This window comes from Elgaria multicarinata, chromosome 1 (genome assembly GCF_023053635.1).
Source record: "Elgaria multicarinata webbii isolate HBS135686 ecotype San Diego chromosome 1, rElgMul1.1.pri, whole genome shotgun sequence".
Lineage (NCBI taxonomy): Eukaryota > Metazoa > Chordata > Lepidosauria > Squamata > Anguidae > Elgaria > Elgaria multicarinata.
In genome coordinates, this window is record NC_086171.1 from 99,050,674 (window position 1) to 99,068,311 (window position 17,638).

At 44.8% G+C, this 17,638-nt stretch overlaps 2 protein-coding genes across 2 annotated transcripts in view; one reads left to right on the forward strand and one right to left on the reverse strand.

Annotated features, from left to right (window-relative positions):
- FIRRM (FIGNL1 interacting regulator of recombination and mitosis) overlaps positions 1 to 11,511 on the forward strand; it is a 58,996-nt gene extending 47,485 nt beyond the window's left edge. The window contains exon 24 of the mRNA XM_063133447.1: positions 11,080 to 11,511. Coding sequence (XP_062989517.1) covers positions 11,080 to 11,265 — 186 coding nt within the window. The 3' untranslated portion in view covers positions 11,266 to 11,511. The remainder of the gene's footprint in view (positions 1 to 11,079) is intronic.
- Positions 11,512 to 11,768: 257 nt separating this feature from the next.
- SCYL3 (SCY1 like pseudokinase 3) overlaps positions 11,769 to 17,638 on the reverse strand; it is a 31,323-nt gene continuing 25,453 nt past the window's right edge. The window contains exons 10-14 of the mRNA XM_063133435.1: positions 16,297 to 16,484; positions 15,550 to 15,721; positions 14,126 to 14,284; positions 13,019 to 13,728; positions 11,769 to 12,096 (exon numbers count right to left, since the gene is read on the reverse strand). Of these exons, the coding sequence (XP_062989505.1) occupies positions 12,034 to 12,096; positions 13,019 to 13,728; positions 14,126 to 14,284; positions 15,550 to 15,721; positions 16,297 to 16,484 (1,292 nt within the window). The 3' untranslated portion in view covers positions 11,769 to 12,033. The remainder of the gene's footprint in view (positions 12,097 to 13,018; positions 13,729 to 14,125; positions 14,285 to 15,549; positions 15,722 to 16,296; positions 16,485 to 17,638) is intronic.

Below are 17,638 nucleotides of genomic sequence, written 5' to 3' on the forward strand. Positions count from 1 at the left end.
AGCTTATAGTAGCATCGCCCGAGGAGCAAGCAACGTGAGACATAGAATTCGTGCTACAGACACTAGATTCCCTGGGCCTGTGTGCCAATGTAGAGAAATCCTCATTCCAACCTTCTCAAAGGATTCCCTTTATAGGAGTAGAATTGGACTCGAGGAAAGGCCGAGCTTTTCTACCAAGACTAAGAGCAATGGCCTACATAACTCTCATATCCCAGCTGCTTCAGAATAGGCTTGTGACAGCAATTCTAATCCAACGGCTCCTTGGATTTCTGGCAGCCACCATATATGTTGTACAGTGGGCCAGACTCAGTATGAGGCCACTGCAGCAGTTCCTCCTCCATCGTTACGATCCAGAGAGTTCATCGAGTTTGGTTGTCGATACCACACAAAGTGGTGAGTACACTTCATTGGTGGACAGTACCGGACTACTTTCTTCAGGGAATGCCATTTTTATAACAGGCCCCTCCAGGATTTTGACTACCGACGCCTCCACGATAGGCTAGAGTGCTTATTGCAATCAACTGAAGATACAGGGACTTTGGTCTGAAACTGAACATCGTCTCCATATCAGTCTGCTGGAGGTGAAGAAAATGCTTCTCTCCGAAACCAAGTTTCAACACCACCATGTTCAGGTACTAGCGGACAATACCACCGTAGTCTGGTACCTAAACAAACAAGGTGGGACACACTCTTCCTGTCTTCTCCAGTTAACATTCGACATTTTCAACTGGGTCATTCCAAAGGGGATAGTCCTGGCATCAGCACACATTGCTGGGGAAGAAAGTTCTCTAGGCTCAGCCGAACCTTTCGGGACATTCACAAATGGGAAATGTCTCACTCCGTTCTCCATCTGTGGAAATTTTTGCACTAGGGCAAGATACGGTCGCTTGGAGGTGCCTTCCTCAGCCAACGGAGTGGGGAACTGTGTTACCTTTTCCCACCTTTTCCAATGCTAACTCGAGTGGTGGCAAAGTTCACATCAAATGGAACAAATACCATCATAATAGCTCCGTGGTGGCCCAGACAACCTTAGTTCGCGCCCCTATGCAACTTAGCTGAAGAACACTTCTGTTGACTTCCTTCAGTACCAAACCTGATTTCCAGAGACAAGGGTCGGATTTGGCATCTGGATATGAATACCCTCAAGCTTATGGCTTGGAGGATCCGGAGAACAGCCAGTAACTCTCCCTCCAAAACTGATGCAAGTGCTTGAGGCTGCTCAAAGACCATCAACAATACTGCCAAAAGTGGCCCTTCCAAGAAATTCCTGACATGTGTGGGTGATAACTTTCTCCTACAGAAAGTGGAGGAAGGAACTAGAGGATCGGCAATCCTTGACTTGATATTGATCAATAGGGATGACTTAGTGGATAAAGTGGCAGTTACGGGAACTCTGGGGGAAAGTGACCACGTCATACTTGAATTCTTGATTATGAAGGAGACAAAAGTTGAGTGTAGCCATACACATACTCTGGATTTTAGGAAAGCTGATTTTAATAAACTCAGAACTATGATAAGTAAGGTCCCATGGCAAGTGAGCCTAATGAGAAAAGGAGTGCAGGATGGGTGGGAGTATTTAAAAAAGGAAATTTTAAAGGCACAGTTACAAACAATTCCAACAAGGAGAAAAGATAGAAGACAACAGAGAAATCCAATGTGGCTCCACAAAAAGCTTAGAGATGACCTGAAAACAAAAAAGGATACATATAGGAAGTGGAACGAAGGACAGGCTACAAAAGAAGGGTACAGTAGCACAGAAGTGCCGAAATGGCATCAGGAAGGCTAAAGCTGTGAATGAGATGAGATTAGCGCGGGATGCTAAAAGCAATAAAAAGACTTTCTTCAGATACGTGAGTAGTAAAAGACAGAGGAAAGAAATGGTGGTTCAACTGCTTAATGAGGATGGCAAATTGATAACAGATGACAAAGAAAAGGCTGAAGTGCTCAATTCCTACTTTGGCTCAGTCTTCTCCCAAAAGCAGGTCTATGACCTCCCTGTAAAAAGTGAAGCAGAAGTTGAGGGGGCAGGATTGCAGTTTGAGATTGATAAACAAATGGTCAAAGAACACCTAATTTCCTTGAATGAGTTCAAATCTCCAGGGCCCGATGAACTGCATTCTAGAGTAATGAAGGAGCTAGCGGAAGAACTCTCAGAACCTTTGTCTATTATCTTTGCAAAATCATGGAAGACGGGTGAGGTGCCGGATGACTGGAGGAGGGCTCACGTAGTTCCCTACCTTCAAAAAGGGCAAAAAGGAGGAACCTGGGAACTACAGACCAGTCAGTCTGACATCCATCCCTGGGAAAATTCTGGAGCAGACAATAAAGAAGTCAATCTGTAAACACCTTGAAATCAATGCGGTGATCACTAGAAGCCAACATGGATTTGTCAAGAACAAGTCCTGTCAGACAAATTTGATCTCATTTTTTGATAAGGTAACCTCCCTTGTGGACCGTGGGAACGTCATATATCTTGACTTCAGCAAAGCTTTTGACAAAGTACCACATGACATTCTGATTAACAAACTAGCTAAAAGTGGGCTAGATGGAACAACTATTAGGTGGATCCACAGTTGGCTACAGAATCGGACTCAAAGAGTACTTTGCCTGTGGGTCAACAGCTTGTGGAGACTTCTCATGTGTGGTATACTTTACCTCAGCTGAAAATATTCTATTTTCCTTCGTGTCTTTTCTCTCCAGTTTTCTGACCTTTTCTATTTAGTTATTAAAAAAAGAAGAAGAAGAAGAAGGATTCGCATCAAGGCCTCTTCAAGAAGTGCCCCGTTTGCGGGCTGAAGATCACGCAAACCGACATACACTCACTTTGTTTGCTCTGCTTGGGGGAAACACACATTGTGGAATCTTGTGTGTTTAAGTTCTCGAGGCAAATGAGAAAGAACCGCTCAGACCTCCTTCGGGCGATACTCTGGGATAAGGCGTTGGAGGCAGTGGAGAAACCGAGACCATCTCGACGCTTCAAATCTCCTATCATAATGGAGTCTATGCCCCAACTTCCTCCAGCACGGAGTTGAGCCTTACCGGTTCCCCCCTCCTCCTCCTCTCAGTCCGCATCCGCAAGGGCGGCAAAAGATTTCTAAGAGAGCGAGAGAGTGTTCTGAGGCACACAACCCTCAGAGGAATAAGAGCAAAACTCAAGAATATAAATGCGAGGAAAAAGTCGTCGATACCGATTCATCGATACCGAGGAGCCCGGTACCAAACACATCGGTACCGAGGCATGCGGCAGGGCATAGGAGCCCTATGTTGAGCCTTTCACTGCAAAGGTCTCCGCCGCTACCGATAAGCCCGATACCGAGGCTATCGCTTTCACTACCAATAAGCCGATACCGAGGCTATCGCTTTCCCTACCTATAAGCCTGGTACCGAGGCTATTGCTTCTGAGACCATACTCGATACCGAGACGGGTGACTCCATCCTCGCCACCGGTACTGAACCCTCTGCAGCAAACAGAGTGTATTGCTGACTCGCCGGCACCATCTCCATTACGGATCATCACGGTACCGGCTGACAACCCTACCATAAGGGCATTGGTCTCGGAAGGCGAAATTAGAGGTTCGTCCACGGATAATACCTCGGCTGATCGGGGCCCTTTTTCCCCTCGATACCAAGAAGAGCCACAACCCATCAATACCGACAGATGTCGGTACCGATAAATGCCACAGCAACCGTCAGTCGATACCGAAGGTTATCGATACCGACACGCGTCGCCTTATGGTTAAGCCCGGGACCATTCACCGGCTTTAACTCATTCAGGTTGCCAGTATGCCACCCATGGCGAACGACCTATGTCTCCTCCAAGAATGCGGGACTATTACGCTGATTGGCAACCTTCCCAGTATCCTCTGTATTATTACAAGGATTGGAGACACAGAAGGCACCTAGATTACTATTATCAGTACCCACAACCACCCTCCGACAATCTCCCTTCCACCTCTCCCAGAGGATGTCATGGCCATGCCACCACCGCCTCTACCATTGGTACCGAGGTGCGCTCCGCAACCGACGCAAACCGCAGTACCAATCGCTCAGTACCGTCGCAAGCATTGCAGACGTTGCCTACATCAGACATGGAACTGGATGTTCCATCAGAGGAGGATTACCAATCGGACTCCTCACAAGATACATCACCACCAGATGACCTCGTGGTCACTGCAGACGTGGTGTCCCCTTCAGAGGACTTAGCAAACTTTGTACTGATCAGGTACAAAGAATGGCAACGCCCCTAGGGACTCAAATATCCCAACCTATAGAGAAATTTAATGACCCAGTTTACGATGATGTATACTGTGGGTCATCAACCCCAGTGGCTATTCTATATTTGCCTGTGCTGCTGTGCACAGCGCAACAATCATGGAAGCTGCCCTCCTCTATGCCACAACGTCGAGGAGGCTAGACAACATATATTTATAAGATGCAGGACTAAATTGTCCCGTTCCTATTTACACACCCAAAACCTAACTCAATAATACTCAAATAATGCACCAGTGGACAAAGAAGGCTGTAGGTTGCACAGCCTGGGGAGAAGAGTATACTCTTCTACAGCTTTATCCCTTCGTGTGCATAATTACCAAGCCACAATGGCAAAACATAAGCTCTTTTTATGGGAGGAGATTACATCTCTCTCCGGATTCTTGCCAGATGACCAAAGGGAATTGGCAGTTGTTTTTGTACTGAGGCTATGAGACTTTCTCAACAATAGCTTAATACAGCATGCCACACTACGGACTGCGCCTCAAAGCCTATTGTTGTTTCCATTGCGCTACGAAAGCATGCGTAGCTAAGGTCCGCAGGGCTGTCCCAGCAGGCACGCACCCGCATAGAGGGCCTGCCGTTCGATGGAAGCCAGATCTAACCACTACTGTTAGAGTCCTCATGGCTGGCCTCCTCGGTAGCAATAATAACTAGCTTCTTCAGTACACTGAAACTCTCGATACCAAGACTTGCAACAATATAACTAGCTTCTTCAGTACCGAGCCTGAAACCTCTCAGTACCGAGACTGCTCTCAATACAGAGACTGGTAACAATATAACTAGCTTCTTCAGTGCCGAGCCTGAAACCTCTCGGTACCGAGACTGCTCTCAATACCGAGACTGACAACAATATAACTAGCTTCTTGGGTACCGAGAATGAATCTCTCAATGCCGAGACTGGCAACAATATAGCTTCTTCGGTACGGACTGGAACCCTCGATACCAACAGTGGCAATTACATAACTAGCATCTTCAATACAGACACTGGAATTCTTAATGCTGAGACTGGCAATAAACATAACTGGCTTTTTTGGTACCAAGGTTGGAATTTTTGGTACTGAAAATGACAATAACATAACTGGTTTCTTCGGTACCAAGGCTAGAACCCTTGATACCGAGATTGGCAATAACATTAATAGCTTCTTTGGTACAAACGCTGAGACTCTTGATACCAAGAGGGCATCTCGCATGCAGCTTCAATGTCAGAGGGTGAGATGTAATATCTCTCCCCTCCAAAGCCAATGGACATCTGTCCACCACATCAGGCAGTGTATACCTTGCAAGCTAACCACCTATTTCAAGGTCCCCATTCCAGAGTCTCTACGCTCTGAGTGCTTTGCTTTCAATGGAGAGCGTTTTATTACCATGATGTCTGATGTCATCATTCTTGGGGCTCCCCCCCTCCCTTGGAAGAGGAGGGCACACAATGTTAAATGGGCCACGTCTCCTGAGAATACCATACAAGCATGGATACTGGCTTTAGTACCGTGATGGGGATACGTACAACCGTGATCATTGTCATTGCGACCGATACACAGGGCTCAGCTGTTACAGCCACAATGCGTCAGCACAATTACTTAGCTCTTCCCCATTCCACCCCCATTCCATGGGACATTAGGAGATCAACTTGGGGAAGATGAGTTAGAGCATAAGAATAGACCTGATTCCCTTCAATCCTTTGAGACTATCAGTCGGTCTCAACATTGCTCTCTTCTGCATCACCTACACAGGGCAGAACCTCCTTTGGAGGACTTATACCACTTCCCGGTCATTGAGGATGACCAGGCTTGGTATTGAGACACATAACTAGGAAAATAAAGTGCAGGATTTTGTATCTCATGCTGTATGTACTGAGAAGCCAACTCCAGTGTCGATATTTTTCCTCCCAGCACTGCTTCTGACAGTTAAAAATTCCTGGAAGGGCCCTTCTTTGATGGCTCTGACATTGGAAAGTGCAGAATCTTTAAAGTGCAGTAATGGACATGGGGCTTTTTCTTTATGCACCCGTGTTCCAATTCTATATTAGTTCAGTTAGCCCCAAGGGGAGTTTTCAGAACATATTCATCTGCTTTGGGCCCCAGAGTCATTCACTATCTAGTTATGATGTCCAGATCCAACTTTTCCTCTTGTCAGCAACTTTACATGTCCCGTCACTTCACTGTGAGTTGAGAGCGATGGTGCGCGCTCTGGCGCTTCGCATGCACACCTATGATTAGCAGGTCTCACTCTGTGAACTAGATTGAGGACCTCCCATCCGATGGTGAAGGATTGTTCAATCTCATTGCTCATCTCGTTTCCTGCGTCGGAACCAGCAAATTACAGATGACGCACTGTCTTTCTTAATGCTGCTCCTCAAGAAGGGAGTAGGTTTTGCCCCATACACGTAAGTATGCTTACTTCCATATAGCCATTCAGAACACTCGCCAGAGGTACCTTGGGTTTATCATAGGTACCGATATGTCCCAGTTTGGGTGCGTCTATGGACCTAAGCACAGCCCACCGAATGTTTGCAAAATATATGGCAGTTCATTGCCTACACAGGGTGAAAGTCTACCTATATTTAGACAACTGGCTTCTAGTGGCATCTTAGAAGAGGATGCTATCGAAGGCAGTGGGAGTAATCCTCAATTTATTGAGCTCTCTGGACCTCATAGTAGAAACCACAATGTTAGACTGTCAATCCTTACCCCCTGATATATGGGACATAATTCTAGCAGCTAAGAAACAAGCGACTAGAAAGTCATATGCTACCAAATGGGAAGCTCACTCCTCCTTTGCACTAAGCAGGAATGAGAAACCCCTTTCAGAGCCTATTTCCACCATCCTCACTTTCCCTTTTTCCTTGTTGAAAGAGGCCTTAAGTTCCCTCACTTAGAGTTTATCTGGCAGCGATTCTGCCTCACATTTATGGATTTAGGGCTGTTCGGTCTTCACTCATCCACTAGTTAAGCGCTTTATGAAAGGGATGAAAGATACAGTTCCACCCCTTCGTCCCTTTGTTCCGCAATGGAGCTTTTCCGTGGTGCTCAAAGCACTGTCTGCCAAGCCTTTCGAACCGTTGGCAAAGACAGATTTGCGTTTACCAACTTTTAAGGTGGTATTCCTTGTTGCCATAACGTCTGCTAGATGTGCATCAGAGTTAGCGGCACTCCGTATGGACTCACCTTATACGGGTTTTCATGCCGACAAAGTGGTCCTTAGACCGGACCCAGCTTTTTTCCAAAGGTTGTTTCTCCTTTCACCTTGGGCAGGATTTTACTCTGCCAAGCTTTTTCCTTGCGCCGACAACTCTTCTTGAGTCAACACTACGTACGCTGGACAGAACAGTGACTCTCCGGAGATCCCTAAGATTTTTTGTTTGTTATGGGTCAAACAAAAGGGACTCCAAGCATCTCCGCAGAGAATATCTGCTTGAGTTTTTTCAGACTATTAAATTAGCCTATGAACTTGCTGTCCCCCCGCTGAAGGGGAAAGTGCGCTCTCACTCCACCAGAGGAGGGGCCACTGCTACAGCTTTTGAAAGAGGTATTGCCATACTGGACCTCTGCAAAGCGGATACCTGGTCGACACCTCTGACTTTTGCCAGTCACTACATCTGGACATCAGAGCGCGTAGAGACTGTGCCTTTGGGCGTGCCGTCTTATCGGCAATCCGTTGAATTTTCATCCATCACCTGACACCACCCACCTCTGGGTAGTCAGCTTGTTATTCGCCCATATGTGTGATGCACAGAGACCACGAAGAAGAAAGACAGGTTGCTTACCTGTAACTGTAGTTCATCTGTGCAGTCACACAGCCCTCCCACCGTCCCCACTATGGTGTCATTTTTTGATTACCTGGTGGTTCACCTCAGTGAGACTGTTTAGGTGGTTTCAGGAACTGAGGGGATTAGGCGGGAACCCCTGAGCATGCTCAGTGGACGGTGGGGGAGGGGTTCCCGCCTAAAAGACTTTCAGCTAGAGAAGTTTCCGGAGCTGGCCCCGTGCAGGCGCAGAGCCCATATGTGTGACTGCACAGGTGACCACTTGAAGAACTACAGTAACAGGTAAGCAACCTGTCTTTCTACATTTAGGAAATAGAAACCAAATGCACAGTTACAAGATGGGGGATACTTGGCTCAGCAATACTAAAAATGAGAAAGATCTTGGAATTGTTGTAGATCACAAGCTGAATATGAGCCAACAGTGCGATATGGCTGCAAGAAAGGTAAATGCTATTTTGGGCTGCATTAATAGAAGTATAGCTTCCAAATCGCGTGAGGTACTGATTCCTCTCTATTCAGCCCTGGTTAGGCCTCATCTAGAGTACTGTGTCCAGTTCTGGGCTCCACAATTCAAGAAGTACGCAGACAAGCTGGAGAGTGTTCAGAGGAGGGCAACCAGGATGATCAGGGGTCTGGAAACAAAGCCCTATGAAGAGAGACTGAAAGAACTGGCAAGTTTAGCCTGAAGAAGAGAAGATTGAGGGGAGACATGATAGCACTCTTCAAATACTTAAAAGGTTGTCACCCAGAGGAGGGCGAGGATCTCTTCTCGATCTTCCCAGAGTGCAGGACATGGAATAACAGGCTCAAGTTAAAGGAAGCCAGATTCCAGCTGGACATCAGGAAAAACTTCCTGACTGTTAGAGCAGTACGAGAATGGAATCAGTTCCCTAGGGAGGTTGTGGGCTCTCCCACACTAGAGGTCTTCAAGAGGCAGCTGGACAACCACCTTTCAGGGATGCTGTAGGGTGGATTCCTGCATTGAGCACGGGGTTGGACTCGATGGCCTTGTAGGCCCCTTCCAACTCTGCTATTCTATGATTCTACGAACACATAAGTTTTATGGGAGCAAATGGAAAATATTTACTAGCTTTGCTCATACCTACAATTTTGACCCTATGCACTGTTCTATTGATAAGGTCCTGTTGTTTTTGCATTCACTCTACAATTCAAGTTTGAAGTACTCTTCCATTGGAGTTTACTTAGCAGCCATCTCTGTATTTCACACATGTATACAAGGCTTTTCAATTTTTACACACCCATTAGAAGAGTGTGAAGAATCTGGTCCCTCCAATTAGATTGATTGTACCTCAGTGGAGCTTCTCTGTAGCTTTCAAAGTGTTTACGTCTAAGTGGTTTGAACCCTCTGGACTTTTGACTCCTAACACTGAAGGTATTTTTTCTAGTTGCAATAACATCAGCTAGAAGAACTTCAGATTTATGCGCTCTGCGAGTCGACTCACCCTACTAGATTTTCCATAGGGATAAGGCAGTGTTACGACGAGATGTTTCATTCCTTCCCAAGGTCTAGAACTTGCATTTAAACCAGGAGTTTGTCCTTTCAACTTTTTTTCCATCTCCATCTTCACAACTAGAATTGACTCTACATGCCCTTGATGTTAGAAGGGCATTAGCCTTCTACAAGTTCAGAACAGAGGCTATTCGTCTATTAAACTCTTCATTTGCTGTGGAGGCCGTAATAAAGGTCTTCCCATATTGCCTCAGAGGCTTGCTGCTTGGGCAAGTCATTCAACTATCCTATGAATTGGCTGGTTTGGAACTCTCAGGCTCGATAAGAGGTCATTCTACATCTAGCAGGGCCACGTCGACTGCATTTGGAAGAGGAGTGACGGTCCCTGACCTCTGCAGGCCTGCAACCTAGTCAAAACCATCCACCTTTGTTACCTATTATTGGGCAAGGAAAGACAGGCTGGTTTGTCTGCCCTACTATACTAAACTCCTGCATACCTAACCACCACCAGTAAGTGAGCTTGTTATTTGCCCATATGTGTGATGCAGAGACCTCAAAGAAAAAAGGCAGGTTGCTTACCTGAACTGTAGTTCTTCGAGTGGTCATCTGTGCATTCACACAACCCACCCACCATCCCTGCTTCGGTATTGATCAATTACCCAGTACTGAAGGGGCTATTCTTACATTTCTGCACCCTCAGTCCCGTGGCTGAATACAGACTTAAGGAACGGAGGGGAGAGGTGCGAACCTGTTGGAATATGCGTAGTAGGACAGTTGGAGAAGGATTCCCGTGAAAAATGATATTCAGCTATAGAAACGTCCAGAACGAGGCTCTGCACAGATGACCACTTGAAGGACCACAGTTACAAGTAAGCAACCTGCGTTAACTAGCAGCACGAGAGCAACTTTAACCAAAAGTGCAACTTTAGGGGGGGCACCTTATGTCCCCCTTCTTTGGGGTTGGCAATCACAGGCTGAGAGATGGCTTTTAGCAGTCTCTCCAAACAGTTGCAAACACCATTTGGCCAGATGTGGGTAGTATCCACTGCTGCCCTAATGCCAGCAAGACCAAGTGCTTGTGTAACAGGAATTTAGTGCTTTGGATAGGAACTAGAAATGCTCATATCCAGAATGGAGCTCTGCTGACCTACCTATCCCAATCTGCAAATGAGCGTTTCTACGAGTTTGGGGGCTTGTTGCATAAGCCATGGGGTTAGGCTTGCGCAATGGAATCAGTGGGAGCACAGCAGCCCCATTGGATACTATGCTTAGTGACTATGATTCACAGATTGCAAAGAAGATTCCACTGTGTAAGCTCTATTGAGCTTAACCACAATGACTGGATAATTCCTCCTCCCTCCCAATCCCCTTTCCTTTTGTGTCATGTCTTTTAGATTGTAAGCCTGTGGGCAGGGACTGTCAAGAAATACTTTTGTAAGCCGCCGTGAGAGCCTTTTTTGGCTGAATGGCGGCATAAAAATCCTTAAATAAATAAATAATTTGTCTTATATTAGATAACATTCCTCTACTTGGAAGCTTTCTGTTATACAACAACTTTGTTTTCAATCTGTAGCCATCTCCCAAAAGAACGTGCTTCTCACCTAGTGAGGCACAATACAAGTCAGCTATTGACACCGCTGAAGGGATGCTGGAGGCTGTGAAGCTGCTGCTACAGAAGGGCCCGCCCCCCATTTGGCTCGCAAAGAAACTGGACGCAATACAGACGACGCTGAACAGCTTGAAAAACAGCGTATGTTGAATGGTTTAAACCTCTGCTTCTGGATGACTGCTAACTGCAGCTCCACCCAAGACCCACAAGTAGAAGCCAAAGAAGCAGACTGTCGCCCACCAATGGTGGTTCTGGAATCTTGATGGCGCATGTCTTATGTTCTGTTTGTTTATATATGTTGCAGGGTCTTGTTGAATACAAAAGTAAAGATAGCAAATTCTCACTTAACATTAAGTGATTGAACATGGACTAAAATAAATACCAATTTTTCTGTGACATTTCCTTATACTGCAGCTTGCTTTACCAGTAAGTAGGAAGCATTTGTCCAACTATATGGCTTTCCCTCTAGAAATTAAACTGTCCAGCATAAGAAAACAATGCTATGCTGTGATATTCTTCCATCTTAATTTAAGCCCACAACTTTTCATGTCATACGTATTGCTTTGAAAAAAACGTTCTAGAAACTTGTCACCTGTAAAATCAATAGAACCACGTGGAATCCCATTTTCTCATAAAAATAGAGCGCACAAACATTTAACTAGTGAATTATCCATTTATTTTTCCTAGAATTCCACAAACAATAATAATTGTGGAAAAATAAAATCACACATCTGCAGTGTCTCCTCTGTCCAATAAACTCCGTTTTAGCACCCAGGGCAAGAGGCCCTAGTTTTGTGCTAAACATTGCAGGTCAGAAAAGCAAGCGCTTGCACTGACTGTGAAGTTAGCAAGTTCTTGCTACTTCGAGGAGCGAAGTACTGGAAGGAAGCTGCCCAACACAGCAAAAGGTCTTCGTTGTCACCAATCGGCATCTTCTTCCCAACTCGGTTCCTCTTCTTCTTCCCAGCCAACAGCATCCACCTAGAAGAATTATAAAATGCTAATTATACCAGCAAGATCAGCACTAAACTAACTAGTTGCACAGTCAAGCTGTTCTGAGCTGTTGCTTTTTACTTGCAGGGGAAGTGGGCAACCAAAACTTTTGGCAGTCCACTTCTCCCTCCCTGAACAGCCACCAGAACAGAAGTCCCTGCCACCACGGGAGTCCTGTCTGATTAGGCTGGACTTGAGGGAGCTGAGCTACGTACAGGTCACAGCAAATTTGCCTGTGCTTGCTCTTTGTTTGATATACCATCTAGCTCAGCCTTCCTCAACCTGGGGCGCTCCAGATGTGTTGGACTGCATCTCCCAGAATGCATTCTGGGAGTTGTAGTCCAACACATCTGGAGCGCCCCAGGTTGAGGAAGGCTGATCTAGCTCAATATACAGTCTCCTCTTATGCCCTTATCAGGAACCCACATAGGAGTGTCGCAACCACACTAACTAAAGGGTGATGCTGGAACAAGTCGTACAGAGCTGCTCTCCCTCTTCTCCAAATTAGTCAGTCCACTACAGCCACTGCAGTATTGCTCACAAACACCATGATTTCTTGGATTATGAGAAATAATTTAGGCCTGTACCACGAAATGCTTATAATAAAAATAAAATATTAGATAGCTGATAAAATATACAGCAAATTGAAGAAATAATATCTTGCTGTAGGACCAAAAGAGTTGCTTCCTTTGAACCTACTGACGAATAGAGCCATGTGGTACTCTCTCCTTTTCAACTTGTATTAGAATTTTTTAACAGGTCTCTATAGTAACCAGGGCTGCAGTGGGCAGAATCCTATGTTATATCTCATCAAGTTGATATGGTAGTAACATCTAGATATCACTAGCTGACCAGTATAGATGTGCCCGGCGTTATCATGTCTTAGCAGTTCTCTGTCCAAAAGCCTCACCTCTGTAATTTCAGCAGCTGCAAATTTAGAAGAAAACTCCACCTCCTGAGCTTCACACACAGTGCTGGAAACTGTGTTTAGGTTGCTCTGAACGACAGGATGGGCCCCCAGTTCTGGTAGAATCAAGAGAGCTGATGGTTTGATATCTGGAACCATGTCAGCAAACCAGTCCAGCTCCATATCATGCAACTCTTTCCTCTTCACTTGGATCATGAATTCTTCTCCTAACCCACATTCTGACTTTTGAGACCTCTCTAGAAATGATGTCTTGGGCAGATAGATTTCACTCTGCTGGTTTCTGTGGTCGACCTCATCACTGTTGCTGCTGGGCTCTGGAGAGGGATTGAATGTGAGAGTCCTAAATTCTTTCTTGAGTTCAAACATATTTGGAGGCAGCTGCAGCTCTGTGCTGTCATTTAACCCTACAGCGCTGAGGCTTGTTCCAGAGGAGAGTTTAAAGTTAGGGTTATGAGCCACATCATCCTGAGATTTCTCAGCCACATCACGATTGGCAAGACAGGGGCTGCTGTTGACACAAAGTTCGTTCATTTTGGAATCTAAAGCTTCACTTTTCTTACTCTCTGGCTCACACTCACTCCAGTCTGGCCATTCCTCTGCTGTCTTTTCAGTTACGTGCTGGCAGCTTCTACCATTCCTCAATGTATTTAATCTACCAGGAACACTGTATAAGCGCAAAGAGTCTTGTTCCCCTGTGGAAGATACAGAACATATATGCTTGCTTTGACAAGTGATGTATTTCCATGTCTTACATCTGAAAATTATACACTGAATTATATTAAAAATTTGACATACACATACAACATTGCTTCCAATTAAAACACCTAAAATTTAAGCTAAGCTAAAGAGAACTGCCCACTGGATCAGAGCATTCATCTAGCCTGATATACACTCTGTTGCTTTAAGCATCAGCTAACCAGTTCAAAAGAAACACTGTTCAATTACAAGAGGATGGTAATCCACTGATTCAAGTTTAAAATGGTTAAGTTAAGAGCTGCAGGTGCTGCAATTGACAGGCCAGAAGATGAAGCAAAAACTTCAGAGTTTTTTAGTAGCACGGGCTGTTGCAAGACAAAAGATTAAGGTTACCTGTTCTTAAGGCAATGTGAGAATCTTGCGTTGGCACATGATTTCTGTTGGTGAAGGACAGATTTCCAGAGTTAGGGCACTTCAGGAACACACTTGAGTTATTCTGCAGGGGCTGATAGATCAGCTTTCTTTCACAGCTCATTACATGTTTGGGGGAATCTACAAGGATACACAAGCAAAACAGTTTGACAAAACAATGCTGTTCACTACAGTATGTGTAAACAAAACATTTTTCAGAATTTGTTTTATTAATTTACAAGTCTATGTAATTTAAATCAATTAAATCATGATAAGTGAACTAAATGAACTACATTTCTTTGAATAGTAGCCTTGATTATTAGTACAATGGATAACAGCTGTGAAGATTTCAAGTGGTATTTACCAAGCCCAAACGCGACATTTCTTATCCCTCTGTCATATTTTAATGAGGGCAGCCTACCTGAATAAATGCAGCCTCTCTACTGCTGAGTGGAATTCATTATCGTTAGTGCACCAAGCACATTTCGATCCTTCTGACTTAATTTCCCACATGAAGAGGGGCTTAGAGAGGCAGGGACTTCTCTCATTTGCTAGGCTATGAAGAAAGAGGAGTCTGCTGCTTAATTCCTCCCAATCTCACTGCAAGTTTTCTGGCTCATGACAGGTGGTTGTTGGTGCTTGTTCATGCATTTCTCTTATTTGTGCTGAAGCTTGAAGAGACTCCTGTTTCTTCCGACCACAATGACAGACAACTTTGCGTTTGGGCTTAATAGATTCACAAGATGTGCAGACTTCTACAGGGTCAGGCATTGGGTGTCCATACAATTGTGAAAACCCATAGTGACAGCAGCAACATGCATTTGAGAAACTAGATGCTACTGGTGCATCAAACATCACGTGAATAAACAAGTACAACAAAATTTCAATCTCCTCAGGATCCCCCAGTAAAAGGTTATTCATATTTCTACTATTTAAGTGGAAGATCCCTTTAAAACACACATGAAGAACATTTTCAGCATTAGAGAACTGTCAGCTGCAATGTCAATTCTGTGCTGACTCAGCACATGCACAGACAATGAGCATATTTATTACAATGAAAAGGAACTTGCTGCATAAAATGTAATGATCTCTTTCTACTAACCAAACAGTGCACTCCCAAGACATATACCATAAGTAAATATGCCCTTTGTTTAGAACTGATAATGTAAACAACCTCCCACCCAAAGGAGACAATCACTGCATTTAAATGGTTAGCACCTATTCCTAGCGGAGTCCCAACAGCGTAATTGTTGCCTCTCGTTCTTTCTTCTTAGTTTATAATTGCAGCAGCATACAGAAGGTACCATTTGTTAATATGTTGCCCCAATTACAATCACTGCTCCGGTTTGACCAGCTCCAGCTTGCTTTGTTTGTAGGAGAACACAAAAACTGCCATGTTTTCTTACCTTCTGGGGAAAGGTCCATAGTTTTAGTGAAGCTTGGTGCTGAACGTTTGAAGATCTTTGTTCTGTCACCTCCCACAACAACATCAGGTCCCAGTAGAGAGACTAGCACTCCTAAGCTCTGCAGCGTTGCAGCTACCAGAGAGTCACTGGTATCCCGCAGCCCCAGTAAAACCTAGAATAAGGACAGGCTGTCAAGTACAGCTTGCTTCCTAGATCAATCAGAAAATTAACACCTGCGGCAGGTTCCTGCAGTTCCTTTCTTGGCAATCCCATCATTTGAGAAAAGCCCTTCTATCATGGCTCACTCTCTTAACCAACTTCCCCTCAAATCCAGTGTATTTTAAGTAAATCCCACCATCCTTTAACATCCTGACTTCTTTGCAAAACAAGTAGTTATTTGGACATTCAGACCACGAACACTGAGACACAAAAATGTGGGGAAGATTTTGAGACAGTCAGTCTGAAATTCCAGCAAGCATTTGTTGCCCAAACAGCAGAGATCTTGAATATACAGCATGGGCTGTAGGAGAAGAATACTTATACATGTGTACACCCATAAACCAGCAAAGATAGGGAACGGGGGCAATGGGTCTGGACCGAGAATTATGGATAGAATTTGACAGAACTATCTGCATAAAAATAGGAAATGAGCTTGAATGATATCAGAATTGGATAACCTTTGTCATAAAAATCCCACAGCAAAAGCCAATGTTTCCTTGATATACTACTCCCAGGTGCCATATTTACCTGTGGCAATATGATGTTTTTCAACTCTTTCTGAGTGAATAGTTCTGCATAGGCATCTAAGTGAGATAGCAACACTATCCGAACATGCTCTTCGTGCACTTCAAACAGTTTCAGGAGCACAGGACTGACATGTGCTTGGAATACAGCTGGAGACAGCAGGCCATTGATCTGGCTTTCCCCCACTTGAACTGAAAGGAGTTGAAGAATTAACATGATGCCAAATGAAACCAGAATTCAACATTCTTGCCACAAGTATATAAATGTCTGTACTATCACAAAGAATCAGTATTATTAGCTCTGTTTAAGCTACTCCAAGTCCTCTATGGTGACCCATTGTCTTTTCTAGTGCCTACAGGGCAGGCAGTATGTGAAAGGCAGGAGGCAGAGATCATAGAATCATAGAATAGCAGAGTTGGAAGGGGCCTACAAGGCCATCGAGTCCAACCCCCTGCTCAATGCAGGAATCCACCCTAAAGCATCCCTGACAGATGGTTGTCCAGCTGCCTCTTGAAGGCCTCTAGTGTGGGAGAGCCCACAACCTCCCTAGGTAGCTGATTCCATTGTCGCACTGCTCTAACAGTCAGGAAGTTTTTCCTGATGTCCAGCTGGAATCTGGCTTCCTTTAACTTGAGCCCGTTATTCCGTGTCCTGCACTCTAGGAGGATTGAGAAGAGATCCTGGCCCTCCTCTGTGTGACAACCTTTTAAGTATTTGAAGAGTGCTATCATGTCTCCCCTCAATCTTCTCTTCTCCAGGCTAAACATGCCCAGTTCTTTCAGTCTCTCTTCATAGGGCTTTGTTTCTAGACCTCTGATCATCCTGGTTGCCCTCTTCTGAACACGCTCCAGCTTGTCTGCGTCCTTCTTGAATTGTGGAGCCCAGAACTGGACGCAATACTCTTGATGAGGCCTAACCAGGGCCGAATAGAGAGGAACCAGTACCTCCCGTGATTTGGAAGCTGTACTTCTATTAATGCAGCCCAAAATAGCATTTGCCTTTCTTGCAGCCATATCGCACTGTTGGCTCATATTCAGCTTGTGATCTACAACAATTCCAAGATCTTTCTCGTTTGTAGTATTGCTGAGCCAAGTGTCCCCCATCTTGTAACTGTGCATTTGGTTTCTATTCCCTAAATGTAGAACTTGGCATTTATCCCTATTAAATTTCATTCTGTTGTTTTCAGCGCAGCACTCCAGCCTATCAAGATCACTTTGAAGTTTGTTTCTGTCTTCCAGGGTATTAGCTATCCCACCCAATTTGGTGTCATCTGCAAATTTGATCAGCGTTCCCTGCACCTCCTCGTCCAAATCATTAATAAAAATGTTGACGAGCACTGGGCCCA